Consider the following 18061-nt stretch of genomic DNA (forward strand, 5'->3'; position numbering starts at 1 on the left):
CATTTTATGGTCGCCGTACGGTCGCTGTAGCGCTTTAAGGACACCACCCCGGTCTGACGGGGGCATTACAACTTTTCAGGTTAGATCGCAGAGCCTTGGCGTTTGTTTTGAACATGCTTAAAACGTGGTGATTAGGCGACCATTCACTAAGCACGATATCTGGCATTTCCACCACGCTTTTACCGCGCTTATGGCGATCTTAACGAGCTCTGCGGCTATTTTCCGTCGCCGTAGCGTCGCAGTAAGGACGTCACCCAAGTCTGACGGGGGTATTAGATATGAATACATGCATGTTTGGTATCGGCATCACCAATAGATAGCGTCTGTGTTATTAGATTGAGTTGTTGAGCCAATCGGAAATACTATACAACCTTACAGTCTTATCATAATTTAGTATGGATTTAGTTCTAGAGAAATGCAGTTTGAAAAAAGGTATTTCGGCATCACCAATAGATAAGAGTCTTGCTTATTATATTGAGACGTTGGGCCAATCGGAAGTACTGCAGTCTTATCATCATTTAGCTTTAGAAAATTGATCTTGTCCTGCTTAATTATTTATTGGGGACATGAACTGATTAAACATTATAAAACGTAAGGGCTATTCTTAGTTTTTGGTTTCATCCTGCCCTATGGTGAACAATGCATTGAAAATTCTCCCGATAAGGCACTACTAAGGGTCACCAATTTTTACTCTTTAGAATTGATTGGGTTTTTTTTAAAAAACAATGCATATAAATCCGAATCTTTGGGATTCGTTTAAGTTTTGTTAACTTGTCTAGAGAATGAACCTTTACGACATCCCGAATCGTGAATCATTTATTTGATGTGTTACTGACCTTATATTTCAGCATTTTGTACATATTCAGGGTATAGAATTGAAGAAATTGGTATTAGCCAAGGTACACCGAGAACCTTACTGGATTGCGGTAAAATATACTTTTACAAATTGCCCACATATATTCAATCGAATAGCAATATCTGTGAGGCATAAACAAAATCCCAATTCGTTGTTGACTTCCAGTTGCGCACTTTATATACCAAGTCTTAAATACTGAATTAAAGACCACAAGCAGATAGATCTTAGAGAGATATTTCCAAATATATAGTACAGCGGTGTTGAAAGATCCGTGGACACGACACACATGTACATGCCCGTGTCTATATTTAACCTTTTTTTTAGAAAAAGTAAATATGTTCAGATGACCCGGGACTTGAAATTGACGACCATTTGCTTTTGGGCCTGCACATATCACTATTTTGTGAGGTAAATGTCGATTTATCGTCCGACTAACGATGTCCGATTAGTAACGCTGATTTGGCTACTGGGGTATTTAAACCCGCGTTTCTAATAATATAATGTAATAAAACGTTCATGAAAATGTATATACGATATTTATTGAATACATATAAAGCGATTTACAAGGATTTGTATGTCAATACGTTATCAGTTTCCTGATTATTGCTTCAATTAAATGTGGATTACGATATTAAGGGGAAATCTGATTAAAATACAGATTTATATTTTGTTTCGTTTTTTACACTTTCGATGGCCTAAACTATATGAAGATCTGACCGGTTGTAGTGGTCAAAGGTCATACGATCGGCTTTGGACCCTATTTCTCAGACATTTGATTAATCAATCAGCGTTGATGTTTCTAGTGGGTTACCAACTGTTCCGTGCACGTCACGCCCAAAACTTGCCGTAATAGACCGTTTCATTGGCTAATCCCTCACATCATCCACAACGCGGGTTATATAACAACTCTTTCAGATCCTAGTGTAGTAAATACAAGTAAAACGAAATTTTGAACTATAAAAAACGAAACGAAATAGGATCTGTGTTTAATCAAATTGTTAAAGGGGTGTCCCAAGTAATTAAAACTGGTTAAAGACTATAAAAATCGTCTATTTAATAGCTTTTTCAAGCAATACAACATTTGGTTTCCATATATAGTTGTTGATACGTCCCCATAATTCTCTCTATTCCCAAGCAAATAGATAACGATGACTATATACACACACTGAGGTAATATAACTCAAACATTTGTAATCATTTCCAAATATTTCATCGTGTTTGGGGTAGACTTGCATGTGTAAAAACTGCCCTGTGACTACTCCGTTAAGATCTGCCAAAGAAAAAAAATGTCATGCACATTGATTCGGTTTCTTTCTGTGTTTTAAAATAATAATGTACATTATTTGAGAGTCAGGTTCACGTCTGTGTGCGTTATCACTTAAATGCATCTTGGCCTCGTTCTATTAATGTTATGATGCTATGTTAGTATAACTAGCAAATCACAAACATCCTTATAATTTTAATTTCCGATCACAGGGTTTTTTGCATACAAGAGCAATGGCCACGGTGACAATGAGTAAATTGAATCCAAAATACCCCAATAATATTGCGTAGTGGTTATTTATTGGAAAAGGGGCCTAATGGCGTTTGAGAAAATGGTGCTCATATTTTTTAAAGTTGTCTTTTCCCAGCATCTTTTTCAAAGGTTTCTGAAAAGATAAAAAATATTAATTTTATCTATATATTTAGCAGATCTTGTGTATTTCGGATAATTAAACTACGCGTATTAGTTCTCTCGTATCCTGCCCTTTTGACACGATACAATATTTATTGTTTTTGGCCAAATCAACAAATCTTAGGTCCATAGAGAAAGTCGGGTTTAAAATATAATAGATGTTGTGTTCCACTGTCGACATAATAAGCAAAAGGTCCAAATGAAACTAAACTTAGCAAAGCAGCCGACTTTCGCTTTATCTGTCGAAACAACTATTTGATCGTAATGAGCTTTCCCAATGTCTATTCAAAATAATATATCAGATCTACCCAATTCAACACTTTATTTTTACCGACATCAAACAGCCTTAGCTCAATTAAAAACCAAATAGTTTACATCTTAAAAACAAATATGTTCAATAATTCCATTTAAAGAAGTCCCAGATACACGCAAAACAACCCATATCCCCAGAATTTATCCACTGAATGTGGGTAGAGAACTCGGAATCTTGAATCAGTTAAACAGAATTGTTGGTTTGCCCTGCCATCCATTCAGTAAGTTAAAATATTATTCGCTATTTATGTATATTATCGTTTATAGCGGAAATATATCACGGCTTGCTGTTTAAGGGTCTAATCTTTTGAAATAGAAAACAACAACTAAAAATATTAAATAAACACCTTTAATGTCTGTTTATCTTTTATTGACGAAATTAGACTTAAAACTCTTTCATACTTTTCCTCTCCAATGTCCTTTTTACACATCCTATAAAGGAAAAATGTCATAATATAAAGAATATTATAAACTCATCGAGAGACGGACCAAGGCCGTGATAGTATGTAGGCAGATCGATCAGCTGGGTCTAATACGAAACTAGAGCTCTGTAACTAAATTTCCCGTAATACTTAGACTATAACATTCAGTCGATCTGCTACAATAAAATGGAAAAAAGTTCATTCTCATCAATTATTGATAACCCAGTCTCATCTGCTCTATTGAACTACAGGTGGTGTGTTTCATATATTTAGACGTGAAAAGGACCTTTCGATCCAAGTATTGGAAAGCCATCACACAGGGATAAATCTTGAGAGTAACTTCTATGAGGCAGTCAACCTATTTATTGAATCAGTATGAACATTCCATACAGACCTCTTTCGAAGAAGTCGCCAGAACATTTTAAAAATGAAAGCGAAAGTCGCTTGACCGGGTGCCAATAGGTGACCAGTCTTCTATGCTGGCGTTCACTCTGTAGTTCAACTCGAGCGCGATCGCATGGGACGGAATGTAAATGAGACAGGTTCGTGCTACGATGAAATGAATAAGTAACCCAGTTGAGCTTAAAAAGGTCGTCAAATCTTTTGGGTCCTATTATTTCCTTGGGCTGTAGGCAGCTGAATACACTGCACATAGGGTAACCCGAATCTGGATACATAAGTGGTTGATGACAATAGTATACAGATAGGTGTAATTAATAAATGCTCTTTAGCATGGGAGTATTTTTATACTATATTTTTAGGTAGAATGTCAGGAGTTAAAGATTATCTTTCAATTTATCGCGTTTTGCTTTGAAGATCGTGTCTTACATATTGCATCATTAAAGCAATTTGTGGTCTCACGTTTTGTAATTAATGTTTTCGTTTAGTAAGGATTTGACGATTGAATGAGCAAAGGGAAAGAATATCCGGTAATATGTGTTTGTACATACTGCTGAACATTCGAACTAAATGCATCTGTTTCATCACTGTCTCCATAACCTATTTCGTCACTGTTATTATATGATACCCTTTGACCCCTAGTATATACCATTAGGGAGTCGTTCTTCGCTTTGCTCTTGACTTTAACTTAAAATAGCAAAAAAGTGACTGTATTAAGGTTTCATCAATTGTTTGTAAAACTAGCAAAAATAAAATCACTACCAGTTTATTTTTGGCCTTGCATAAACATCTCTTCTGTAATATGATTAAAATCAACTGTGCGTTTTTGCTTTGGAACGTAGATCTGCGTAAGCCCAGATTTAACAGTGTGTGGCTTTACTTTTAGTGGGGTGGCTAAGTGTAAAGGTCGATCAAATCTGGATGCAAGCCCTAAAATTTGCGTTTCTACTTAGGTTTAAGGTCATGTATTAAGGAAATCCCGTTAGCAACTTGAACTTTCAAAATGGCTGTCATTTTCCATGGGTACAGGACGAGAGACGTAACAACTTCATTACTCACAGAAATCATTATTCAGTAAAACACTGCTTCTGAAAACAAATACACAAATACGTACAAATAAAATTAGGCTTACAAACAGGACTGTGTCAAGAGATCATAAGCAATATATACGTTACCTTTTAAAATAGAGTCCCGTTTCTTCTTCTTTGTTATTTCGGCTTTCTTAATAAATGGAAACAAAATAAAAACAATATTCGTTAAAATGGCTAGACACCTTCATCTGGGTTAATAATAAAGCAAAACAAAGACAACATTGCACCATATTCATTAAAATGGCTAGGCGCCTTGATCTGGGTTAACAATAAAGCGGTTGATTTCATTGGACTTAATATTGATAATCTAATATCATCATTTATGATCAAAATGCCTGTCCCGGGTATCCCAACTATCGTAACTGTCATCTGTTCCTCCTAAGCAGGATACAACTGTTGTAACTGGTACTCGAACCCAGAACACGATCTGCATATCCTTAAAAAAACAATATTGGTTTCGACGTACCTTGGGTTTATCCGCATGAATTGATGAAGTAGTTGCGGTATCTGACTGCTGAATATTCATTTTTTTAATGGCTGTTGCCATCAGCGTATCTTTTAACTCATCCTCGTCTTCTGAATCTGATTCAAAGTCATCCGAATAGTTTTCTTCTGAGGCAGAACTAAGGTCCAGGGTCGAAGCCTTTCTATGAAAATCATTCAGTGCCTTAATGAGTTTTTTGTGAGACGGCAATTGTGGTTGGCCTATAGCTGTTGATGTTTTAACCGTTTTAATTAGATCGTGATCCACCATTCCCTAACATATCACATAAAAATACATACATGTATGAACGGTAATACTGAATAGTATTAAGTGATTTTGCGAGAGAGGTACCATTTCCCTTAGGCAAGCAACCTTGTATAGTCACATACATAATATTGTATCTATGGTAAGCATAGATAAGGCTTATTTTACCCTCGCACCCAATCCCCACACCCACACCCATATAAACAAGCAAGGCGTGGAAAAGTAACCTATCTTTCCTCCAGAACAAATTTCTGCTTGCGTTTGCTCGTACTATGTTTGATATTAGAAGACACACTGAGCTAAATTCATCGTCAATGGCACACATATCCTCCAATATAATATATAATACCTATATACATTACTTATTGCTTGTCCTGCTTATTTTAACTCACCACAAGAAACGAATGAAGATCGGCAGCTGTCATCCTCTTCATTTCATCAAGTTGCAAAGCTCCTTTTGCGAAATCCTGAAGATTCAGATCATATCGTGATGAAATAGGTATATACTGAAATATTTGATTGGATTAAATTAGAAAAAAAAACACTAAGAAGAAAATAACAAGCGAGTTATTATAAAGTTATTATATTACATCAATTCAACAGTTTGGTTTCCTATAGCGAAAAAATAAAACAAACTAATTTTCTCTTGTATACATATTATAAATAATACTCACACTGCCTTCCCTTATATTTTCTAGTATATTTTCTTCTTCTTTGGTTGTATGTTTAAATGGGTACTTCAAGCACATAAGTTCATAAAATATACAACCAAAACTCCACACATCAGCCTTAAGATATACGAATTAGTTTAATAGTAAACAATAAATCACCACTTAGCTTCTAAAGATATACCTTTCTGCTATATTCTTGATAATTTAGAATTTCGCGTGCCATATAAGGTTATTTAATTTTTATTTATTGTTCTTCGGAAAGATATTGAGACTAGCTTCTAAAGACATACCTTATAGCTATAGTCTTGATAATTTAGAATTTCTGGTGCCATATACAGCGGCGTTCCAATGAAGGTTTTGGCTTTTGCCAATGTACTTTCTAACGACCTTTATCGAGAAGAAATATAAATCAATTAAAAACTATTTGTTATAGAATCCAGTTATATTTTGTAAAAGAATTACATGATTGATATCAATAGAGTTTATTCGTTTAAAAGGTATTCCCAGTGGAAGATTTAAAGTAATATACTACACCATACATAATCTGAAATACATTTATTTTGTCCCTGAATATATTTCAACACCTTACCGCGATATTCCCAAATCTCCAACCTTTATAGTTTGATCTTCTGTAAGAAATATATTGGCGGGTTTCAGATCTCTGTGAATAATGTGATGCTCGTGTAGATACTGACAAATACAAAGAATATACAGATAAGTAAGGTATCAATAAAGGCCGCATGTGTGAAGTATTACTTTTTTGTTGTTAACGTTACATTTTACAAGATAAAACAACTGAGTGGGTACTGCAGAGGGGGAGAGAAATGGGATTTAACGTCCACTCGACACGAACTAGATCATATAACATAAAGGATTTAGAGGGCATAGAACTTCTTTATCCCCGCTCCTCTCCCTTTTAATATCCACCGCGGTTTTGTCTTCTTTTCAATTATAAACCTCTCCCTTTTCAAATCATTCATAGGGGCCTGCTACTAAATTTTGTAACTTTAAGGTTCCCTCCCATAGGTCCCTCATAATTAAGTACAAGTAGATTTTTCTCACTTAAACTGGGATTTGAATCCCAATATAAAATTACAAAATCAAAAATTATTCTACAAAATGACATTAAAATTTACTTTTAAAGGCTCAATACCACTCTTGTTGTAACTGAATAATCTATCCCAATCTTTATTCTGATCAACAAATTGTACTATTTTACAATATTCCAATTAATTGATGATATAAATTTCATCTTAAGACACCTAATTTAAAAAATTGTAAAAATTCAACTAAATGATTTGAAAAGCCTAACGTAAACCTTTTTCAAATGTAAATTGGATTTTAAAATATTTTCGAACCCTCTGGACAAGTAAAATAGGATGTAATGGATAATTAACACAACAGGTAGGACACTTAAACATCTAGTACTTGGAATAAAGCTATTATTTATTTTCTGGAGCTGTCAAGCCAGCAAGAGTGTTATTGTCCCTTTAAATGAAAGAAATGTACTTATAATTAAGTGAAATTGAGCAGCCAGGGGACTCAGTTAGACGTAAGATATTCTTTCATGCGAACAGAGTTTGTGGATCGTCGATTATTAGCCAAGTCGAGGGTTATTGTGAATATGAAATTATATAACAATGTATGCATTTATTTTCTTGTTGACAGTTATGATATCTGTTTAAAAGTGTACATATACCTCAATGGCTGATGCTATCTGGACAGCGAGGAATATAATCTTCTTTTCTTCTAAATAATTACTAGGTTTTAATGATTCTATGTATCCAGCTAAATCCCCACCACCACAATACTCCAGTACTAACATTATGTGGTCATTCCGTTCAAAGTCAGCTTGGCATAACACAATATTGTCATGATGATTTTGTCTTAAGATTTTCACTTCATGTCTCATCATGGCTTTCTTTCGTTCGTCGTCTCTGGATAACTCCATTACTTTTAAAGCTAACTGGAAAGGTGAGTATAAATTTGATACATTAAGCTTTCTAAATAATCCAATGACCGCTCTTATTGAAACCGAAACTGTTTACCGTGAAAACCTGTAGGTATCTACTTGGCAATAACAGTGAAAGGATAACTATCAACAAAATGTACATGTTGTTGTTCTAGACAGACAAACACGATCACCAAGTACGCAGCTCATTTTTTTTTAGGAAGGCCCGTAACTCTACCTACGGATGAGACTCACGACATCATTCTGGACACAGGACACCAATACATTGTCCCATCTGATAATGTAATCCCACTTTATTTATAGTCTTTCTCTGCCTTCATCGCCTATAGATCACATTAACCCGGCCTAAAAAGTGCACGAGCCGGGCATGACGTTATCGACGCCATCTTATAATCTTAAATCTACTAAATCGAAGTATGTTACTCTGCCTTCATAGCCTATAGACTACATTAACCTGGCCTAAGTCTGTCACACGATGCGCAATTGTCTAAGGAATAGGCATGCCAAGTTTCAGTTTGATGGTATTTGAATTGGCAGAGCCCAAGAATTTGCTCGAAGACAGTCGCCGCCAGAAGACATAAGAACACGAAGAACAAGATGGGTAGATGGGGTTCGGTTCCTTGTGCAAATTAGATCTTTAAAATAACCAACCTGATAGTAATTGTCATCAGAAAATTTAGTCTTAACCAAATAAACGGAGGCAAAGGCTCCCATTCCAAGTTTTCTTTCCACAATCACATCCATAGCGTACACAAAATGTTTTTATTAGTTTACATTAACTAAGTATATCACCAACTACGACAAGGCACTTCGACTAAAGGATTGGGAAATCCCCACAAAAAGATCATCTAAACAGCTACTTCCTTTATCGATTACAAATAAACCCATTACATACTCCTTGTCTATATATAGTTATATATCTGAACAATAACTGGTTGAACGGTTTCACAATAATGGCAAAAAATACTCGCTTAACCGTCCCTGCAGTAAACAAATGTCTAGTCGCCGTTTTTATTACACGTACAGACTAGTTGGTATATCATGAATTGTAAAAATACCTGTCCACCCATTAAGTAGGTCATATATTATCATATACAATAACAAATGAACCGATTACCTCCAAATCCCATTAAATCGGGCATTCTATACAACGTGCGAAATAAACAGACATGGCCATTGTTTGTTTATTCTACTATGCGCTTGGTTAACTTGTTAAAACTCTGATGTTAACGAGTAAGTGTATTCTAAACAAATAGCAACGACATTATAAATAAATGATCAGTAAATGTTCAACCGTTCATTGGAGATGACAGTTGGAAATCGATATAAGTGTACAACGCCGTTATCAGGGCAAAATTATCCGTATAGAGCACTGTAGGGTGTATGCCGGTCCCAGGGGCGTGTCTTGGCTGGCTGCTAGCACAGACAATATTTTTTATCTCCTACTTTCATGGAGATAACCCCGTTTTCGCTCACCACTTCACTGTAATCATATACATGTATGCACCGACATGAGCAAAAAGATTGTCTCAAAGATTCTGATTTTATCAAGTTCGCAGATAGTTTGTCCCGACCTAACGCCAAACTTGACGTTGTCTCCACCTTGGATTCCCCGCTGCTCAAACAGCTGGACGCGCCCCTGCGTTCTCATTAAATCGGTTAATATAGAAAAGTAAGGCGCTAAACGGGCACACTACACCATTAATTTTCCCATTGACTCTAATGTTAATTCTCATCTCTTTGGCCGGCTCTAACTTTTCCCAAAATGTTCATGGGGTTGAACGCTTTCAGCCATAGATGGAGCAATATGTGGCAACCTCTTGCTTAAAAGAATGCATAGGCGTACGAGCTGGGGGGGGGGGGGACTGGGGGCACCAAATGCTGGGAAAGTTTGGGCACACAATTGTACTTTGTAAAAGTTGTATAAAAAAATATTGTGTTCTTGAATGCGTCCAATTTAACAGCGAATTTAAATTCAGGGTGTCTATAGTTAGGCAATTAAATAGAAATCTTAAGACTCGAACCCTCTATTGTTTGGAGTACAGTAAGCCACGAATTACAGTTACATAAACAACTGTTTTTAGTTGTGTATATTACAAGTAAATAAAATTTAGTTCTCTTTCATTGATGATTTAGAAATTAAGAACTTATTCATCGCAAAAGAGATATTATGATTATTATGTAACATACTAAGAACCTAACTACATTTTTGGGGCACCACCACCGCCCCCCCCCCCAGTAAAAAATTTCCCCGTACGCCTATGAAAGAATGTATGAGGTTCTCCATGGAAATCTTGAGATACACAAATGGGAAGTAACATACTAATAAACATGCAAATGTCGGCCCTTCATTTCTCGTATCCTTCCGCCCCAAAACTTACAAGAAAATGTACATTCAAACCCTTTTTTCGATTCTACACCAATAATTCAACAAAAAAGACATGCTAAAGCAGAGGCCTGCTGGAGCGTACGGAAGAGGGTAGGCAGACCAAACTTAGGGCACTTTGATGAGAGATGGGGGGGGGATGGGGATTTTTGGTTCTGTTTCACATGCTAGAATCGATTTCCGTATATCAGAGCCATGATATACCATACATTAACTCATGGTAGAAGTCCGGAAAATCAGAATATCAACATGCTTAGCAACAATCAAGAACTAAAAGACCCACAGGTAAAGAAAAATAAGCATCGAAAGGGACTGGTATGCCTTACAAATGGTACTTTTCACGTTTCATTCGATTCTGTTCTCTAATGAGGGAGGAGTAGCACTTGCACAGTCCCATTGCAAGAATGAGGGGATGATCAAGATTTAGTCACCGACCGTTGCATCAGTGTAAAAAGTTAACGTTTAATCCCGGCCAAGGAAGTTAAACTGATGACAGAATGAATGTCAATAGAGTTCGTGGTAATGGGTAGTGTATTGACCTTGAGTTTGCTAACAGCTAAGAATGCTCCCGTCGCCCATGTTGAATTTTTCTTAAATTCACTTAGCGAAATAAATAAAACAGTTTTTTTTCTAGAAATTTATGCCAATCTCCGAAATTTTTGGTCCTGTTACTCCTCATAGGCTCTGATTAGAAAAAAACAACATAATATGACATATTCTTTTCAAAATAACTAAAATTCATCTTCGTATCCATGCGACAAAGTGTCTGACCCCCAGCTGGTTTTGATACTATATGATATTGTATGTAATTAAGGTCTTAATCCATCCCATGGTGGCCAACTAATCTAAACAACTCCATATATGATAATAAGAAGTTAATACCCGTTTACCCTGTTCTTGAAAGATATACTCTTAAAAAAAGTAGGGGATATTCAGAAACAATACAAAACTGCAGAAATGCACTGCTGTTTTTAATAGAGGTAACCAGTGTATGTTAATAACAGGCCAATTACCTACACATGAACATAAACAGTTCATATGGGCGGCTTATCTGACGGCCCCATTTCACTAGCAAAGAGATACACTGTCAAAAGTGAAAATGGACGTTTTTGATATTTGTCTTAATAATAAGTATTTGCTCTACCAATTCTCAGACATTCAGCAATTCGTCGTGGCATGCTCCTAATCAACCGTCCAATCACGATTTGGGGCAATCTGACCCACTCCTCTTGTAGTGCCATGGCCAATTCTTGCAATGTTGTCGGTTGACGTTGACGTCGACGAACACGTCTCCCAATCAAATTAAACGTAACACACTAAAGCAAAGATACGCTAAACAGTAAATCATATGCAAGAACCGATAGGAAAGCAAACATGGATAAACCAGCATGCGCCAGTTTTCGTCATCCCTTCCTTGAAGTGTCAAATTTGATAATGAACCCCTCCCACGTGTATGGCGCTATTGCGTATCGCATGCGCAGCTCAGTGGTTCTGTTGGGGCGATAAGTTCTTCATCTGTGAACATACTCTCAAAGCATGTCAAATGTCCATGACCATTTATCATATCGCAACCTGCATAGGTATTTACATTTCAATATCCCCTACTTTTTTGAAGAGTATATATAACCACGAGTTTACCGACAGTAAACGAGACGAGGAGAGAGACGGAGAGACGGGAGGAAGGGAGGAGCAGAGACCGGCGTAGCAAGAGGGACGGAATGATTATCTTAAACTATTCATGCACTGTTTTTAATGTCATTGATTATATTCCTGGTGTAATTTAGTTCCTCTTTGGTTTATGTTTCTGATGTATTTAAATTGTTGTTTGATTTATGTTCCTGTGTATTTATGTTCCTGTTCGCGATGTAAATAAATAATGTATGTACTAAACTGATCTTCTGTTATCAATAATAGTGTTACATCCACTTTGAAATGTAATGGCCTCAATTCGATTCGAGGAGAAAAAATGATCTATGAGTGGGGCGCAGAACTAGTGAATCATACGAGATTTCTCGTCATATCACGTATTCTTCATCACGACGGGGCCCATCGAGAAGCAAGAGCTACCCGGTCCGCCCTAACAATTTTAAAGCGGGGCGAAATCAGGAATTGTGATTATAAATGGTTGTAAACTGCGAACTTTTTCAAATTGAAACCGAAATTAGAGAAAATTGGATACCAGCAACAATCAGTCATTGAGTGAGATTGGTTTTTAGTATCGCTGGATCTGTTTGAAACAAGGGAGGTACAATATTGTCATTGGTGCAATGGTAATACGATGACATTGACGCGGCCCTTTCCATGGGTATTTGAGGTAACTCTTTCAAAATTCAAGGGCACTTTTTCAGAAATCATGGCACTTTTTCAGAAATCATGGCACTTTTTCGGACGGAATGGCACATAGCCAATAAACATACCCTAATACCCTGGTAGGAAATCTCATCGGATTCGAGCGTTATCAACCATGTATGGTTTCTTTTGTTTTTTGCATTTCTGAGGACAAGGTAGGCTTACCTACCATGCCTACCCTCCCAGCACGCCTTTGTGCTAAAGAGAGGACGCATTAGTGTGGGAATAAGGTGTCCTACTGTGTCCAAACAACATTTGACCACAGATCGCCAATGATTTCCCTATTGACTTCAATGTTAATTCTCGTCACTTAAACCGGCTCTTACTCTTTTTTGCAAATTCTCGATGGGTAGAACGCGTTCTACCACAGGTGGGGCAAAATGTGGCAGTCTCTTGCTCAAAAGCACGTAGGGACAAAAAAAAAATGCAACTTTCCGCCCTACATTTCAACCTAACCAACACCTTAACTCTCGTATCCTTCTGCCTCAAAACCATAAATATTCACCAAAACCTGACAGAAATTGTATATTCAAACCCTTTTCGTGGATTCTACACTAGTAAGTCATACAACCTCTTGCTCAAAAGCATATATGCGATTATACAAAATGGAAGTGGAGACAAAGTCAATACGGTTCTCTGGCGACCCACACTTATATCAAATTCCAACTTCAAGGGTTCTTTTATGTGTAGCCGCAATGTGTACAAGGGACCTGGTTTTTCGTCCCATCAAAACGACAAGACAGCTGTACTTATCAGTCCCCTCGTCCTGCACCGGGGACCACATCGGACCCAGGGGTAGAGAAAACATGTAACCAAAGACTGAACATTATGAAATTTGGTAGCTATCGTTTTAGTATTGATGTATTTCAATTGTATTTCAATATTAAAGTGGCTGTTTAAGTAAGAAATTAACATTGGTATAAATAGAAAGGGCTGATTTGGCAATAAATGAATTTCGAAGCTTCAATACTTCGAATTTTGTCTAATGGTTTGGATTGTTCGTACTTGGTTTTATTTTATTTTAAGCCATTTTCAAGATTAACAGGATATAGCAGTTCGTATTATAGTCTGTACAGAAACCGTGGACTTTATAACCCGACCTCACTGGTCTACGAAGGATGATCTGCTATTAGAAATTTACTTTCTGCGCTAGGCTTAAATAGCGTGGAGCCGGGCATAATGCATTTTTAACATTATTAATGTCGAATGTGATCTATTATAGAACATAGGTCGTTAAAACCCAGATTTCTTTCTATTTTTATGAATGCAATGTTACAAGAAGAATAGTTTTAGAAAAGATCAAATGGGGTTAATATTATAATTGTTAATATCACTGGGCACGTGTGACGGATAATTGGGTAAATTGAGTACGGTATTATACTAAAATTGCCTGAACGTCTCCGATACCGACCTAAAAATGAATAACATGAGATGAATATGGTTTAATGCAGGCAGACTTATATCATTCAGACTATTATAAAAGAAATTTTGCCCGGGCAATGGTGCGATTTACAAGTATTCGTATGTTAATATGTTATCACTGATTCTTGGTTATTGCATCAACTGAATATTCAGTACACTATTAAAAGAGTCGTCCCGGCTATAGTTTAGTAATTAAAACTGGCTGTGTGTGAAAGCATTTATCGGAAGCTGTGTGATAGCTTTCCCAAGAAATGCAAACTTTCGGTTTCAATGTAACTCAAACATTGAAAGAATGTAATTCTCATGTTGTAATCATTTCCAAACATTTCGTTGTGTGTGGTGTAAACTTGCATGGGTAAAAACTGTCCTATAATTACTCCGTTATGAGCTACCATGTACATCAATATCTATGTTTTAAAATAATACTGTTCATTATTTGTGAGTCTGTCTGCATGCATAATCACTTAAATGTATTTTGGCCTGTTCTAATTATGTCATTATGTTATGTTAGTAAAACTAGCAAATCACAAACATCCTTATAATTTCACAGAGATTACTTGCACACAAGAAGAATGTCCATGGTAACAATGGGAAAATTGGATCCAAAATATCCCAATAATATTGCGTAGTGGTTATTTATTATAAAAGGATCTAATGGCCTTTGAGAAAATATTGCTTATAGTTGTCTTTTTCCAGAAGCTCTTGCAAAGGTTTCTGAAAAGATAAAAATAAGATAAAAATATTTTTTTTATCTATACATTCAGTGGATATTGTGTATTTCGGTTAATAATCACGATTCGCGCTACAATGAAATCGTGATGTTAATCGTGGGTAATCGTGGTGATCCTATCATACATTGAGGTCATTCGTAGCAGTCGTGTTGATCGTATCGAAACGTATCCGAATGTATCCGCACGTACCAGATCGTGGATTCAATAGGGACTATCCTATCGTAACGCATTGCACGGCAGAGGGACCTTAGCCTTAACCAAGATACAACTGTCGTAACTGATGTACGAACCTAGAACACGATCTCCACCTCTTTGAAAAAACAAAGCAAAATTGGTTTCGACGTACCTAGGGGTTGTCCGCATGAATTGATGACGTAGTTGTGGTTTCTGACTGCTGAATATTCAAATTTTGGATGGCTGTTGCCGTCAGCGTCTCTTCTAAATCATCCTCGTCTTCAATTTCCGATAATGATTCAAAGTCATCCGAATAGCTATCTTCTGAGCCAGAATAAAGGTCCAGGCTATTAAAATCATTTACTGCTTTTATAAGTAATTTGTGAGACGGTAATTGTGGTTGACCCATAGCTGATGATGCTTTAACCGTTTTAATTAGATCGTGATCCACCATTCCCTAACATATCACATAAAATACATACATGTATGAACAGTAATACTCAATAGTGTTAAGTGATTTTGCTTTATAGTATATACTGTTTCTGTTTCTAATGAGAGAGAGAGAGGGAGAGAGAGGGATACCATTTCCCTTAGGCAAGTGACCTTGTATAGTGACATATAAATATTGTATCTATGGTAAGCATAGATAAGGTTCCTTTACCCTCGCACCTAATCCCCGCACCCGCCCCCATATAAACAAGCAATGCGTGGAAAAGTAACCTATCTTTCCTCCAGAACAAATTTCTGTTTGCGTTTGCTGGTACTGTGTTTGATGTTAGAAGACACACTGAACTAAATTCATGATCAATGGCACATATAATCCTCCCATATAATAATACCTATATACATTACTTATTGCTTGTCCTGTTGTGCTTATTTTAACTCACCACAAGAAACGAATGAAGATCGGCAGCTGTCATCCTCTTCTTTTCATCAAGTTGCAAAGCTCCTTTTGCAAAATCCCGAAGATTCAGATCATATCGTGATGAAACAGGTATATACTGAAATATTTGATTGGATTAAATTAGAAAAAAAAACTAAGAAGAAAATTATTAACAAATACTAAATAAACAGCAACACAAACATTCTTGTAACAAGCGAGTTATTATAAAGTTATTATATTACATCAATTCAACAGTTTGGTCTCCAATAGCGAAGAAAAAAACCCCTAAATTTCTCTTTTATATATATTAAAAATAATACTTACATGGCATTTCTTTATATTTTCTAGAATATTTTCTTCTTCTTTGGTTGTAAGTTTAAATGGGTACTTCAAGCACATAAGTTCATAAAATATACAACCAAAACTCCACACATCAGCCTTAAGATATACGAATTAGTTTAATAGTAAACAATAAATCACCACTTAGTTCTATAATTTTTGTTTATTGTTCTTCTGAAAGTTACATAACTGATATTGATTCTAGTTTCTAAAGACATACCTTACTGCTATATTCTTGATAATTTCGAATTTCGCGTGCCATATAAGGTTATTTAATTTGTGTTTATTGTTCATCGGAAAGATATTGATTTTAGCTTCTAGAGACATACCTTATTGCTATATTCTTGATAATTTAGAATTTCGGGTGCCATATAAAGCGGCGTTCCAATGTAGGTTTGGGCTTTTGCCAATGTACTTTCCAAGGACCTTTACCGAGAAGAAATAGAAATCAATTATTTGCTATAGAATCCAGTTATTTTGTAAAAGAATTACATGATTGATGTCAATGGAAAGCATTCGTTTAAAAGGTATCCCCAAATACACAATCTGAAAGACATTTATTTTTTCAATAATCCTATTTCAACAACTTACCGCGATATTCCAAAATCTCCAACCTTTATAGTTTGATCTTCTGTAAGAAATATATTGGCGGGTTTCAGATCTCTGTGAATAATGTGATTCTTATGTAGAAACTGACAAATACAAAGAAAATACAGATAATTAAGGTATCAATAAAGGTCGCATTTTTAGTAACATGTGTAACATTTCACCTTTTTGTTGTTACGGTTACATTTTACAAGGTAAAAAGACTGAGCAAGTCATACAATCAGAAGACGGGGAAAAAGTTTGGATTTGTCGTTCACTCGAAACAAACTAGATCATATAACATAAGGGATTTAAAGGGCATACACCCCCCTCGGCGACATTGTCCTTTTTTTAAATTCTGGCCCCCACACTTTTCAAATCATTCCTGCTACTAAATTTTGTAACATTAAGGTACCTGGTATAGGTACGAAAGCTCAAGTACGAACCTTTTTTTTAATATTTAATTTCTATTTTTAATTTCTATTTTTAATTTTTATTTTTAATTTCTATTTTTAATTTTTTTTTTTTTTTTGTAGAACATTTTTTAATTTTGTAGAAAATTTTTTTAATTTTGTAGAATATTTTTTTAATTTTGTAGAATAATTTTATTTTTAATTTTGTAAATTAATTTCCAATATTGCAAGAATATTTTTTCATTTTGTAAATTAATATTTCAATTTGTAAATTAATATTTCAATTTGTAAATTAATATTTCAATTTGTAAATTAATATTTCAATTTGTAAATTAATATTTCAATTTGTAAATTAATATTTCAATTTGTAAATTAATATTTCAATTTGTAAATTAATATTTCAATTTGTAAATTAATATTTCAATTTGTAAATTAATATTTCAATTTGTAAATTAATTTTTCAATTTGTAAATTAATTTTTCAATTTGTAAATTAATTTTAAACTTTTATTTTTAATTTTGTTGAACTTATAATTTTATATTTGGTATTTTAATTTCCATTTTGTAAAATAATTTATAATTTTGTTTTTCGAAAAAACAATTTCTATTTTTCTCGAGTTCCATTCGGCAAACC

General features: G+C 35.3%; 1 protein-coding gene and 2 long non-coding RNA genes across 5 annotated transcripts; all 3 read right to left on the reverse strand.

Annotated features, from left to right (window-relative positions):
* Positions 1-1375: 1375 nt before the first annotated feature.
* Positions 1376-9279, reverse strand: LOC126828035 (myosin light chain kinase A). 3 transcript variants are annotated; one of them, XM_050557617.2, is made up of 11 exons: positions 8798-9279; positions 7874-8140; positions 6764-6864; positions 6465-6561; positions 6178-6291; positions 5896-5970; positions 5222-5512; positions 4840-4885; positions 4216-4351; positions 3191-3275; positions 1376-2505 (listed from the first exon to the last, which is right to left on the reverse strand). In XM_050557617.2, exons 1-11 carry the CDS (start codon positions 8888-8890, stop codon positions 2434-2436), a joined length of 1377 nt encoding a protein of 458 aa, XP_050413574.1. In that variant the 5' UTR covers positions 8891-9279; the 3' UTR covers positions 1376-2433. The 3 variants fall into 3 exon arrangements, with proteins under 3 accessions (XP_050413574.1, XP_050413573.1, XP_050413575.1); XM_050557616.2 differs by having other exon boundaries at positions 5896-6009; positions 8798-9267; XM_050557618.2 differs by lacking the exon at positions 4216-4351 and having other exon boundaries at positions 5896-6009; positions 8798-9265.
* A 5593-nt stretch (positions 9280-14872) lies between these two features.
* On the reverse strand, positions 14873-16157 carry LOC126828036 (uncharacterized). Its single transcript, XR_008788927.1, has 3 exons — positions 16096-16157; positions 15381-15532; positions 14873-15017 (listed from the first exon to the last, which is right to left on the reverse strand). It is a non-coding gene; the product is annotated as an uncharacterized LOC126828036 (long non-coding RNA).
* Positions 16158-16428: 271 nt separating this feature from the next.
* LOC126828037 (uncharacterized) lies at positions 16429-17124 on the reverse strand. Its single transcript, XR_007682901.1, has 3 exons — positions 17022-17124; positions 16760-16856; positions 16429-16529 (listed from the first exon to the last, which is right to left on the reverse strand). It is a non-coding gene; the product is annotated as an uncharacterized LOC126828037 (long non-coding RNA).
* Between the last annotated feature and the right edge of the window lie 937 nt (positions 17125-18061).

Source organism: Patella vulgata, chromosome 7 (assembly GCF_932274485.2).
Source record: "Patella vulgata chromosome 7, xgPatVulg1.2, whole genome shotgun sequence".
NCBI classification, from domain to species: domain Eukaryota; kingdom Metazoa; phylum Mollusca; class Gastropoda; family Patellidae; genus Patella; species Patella vulgata.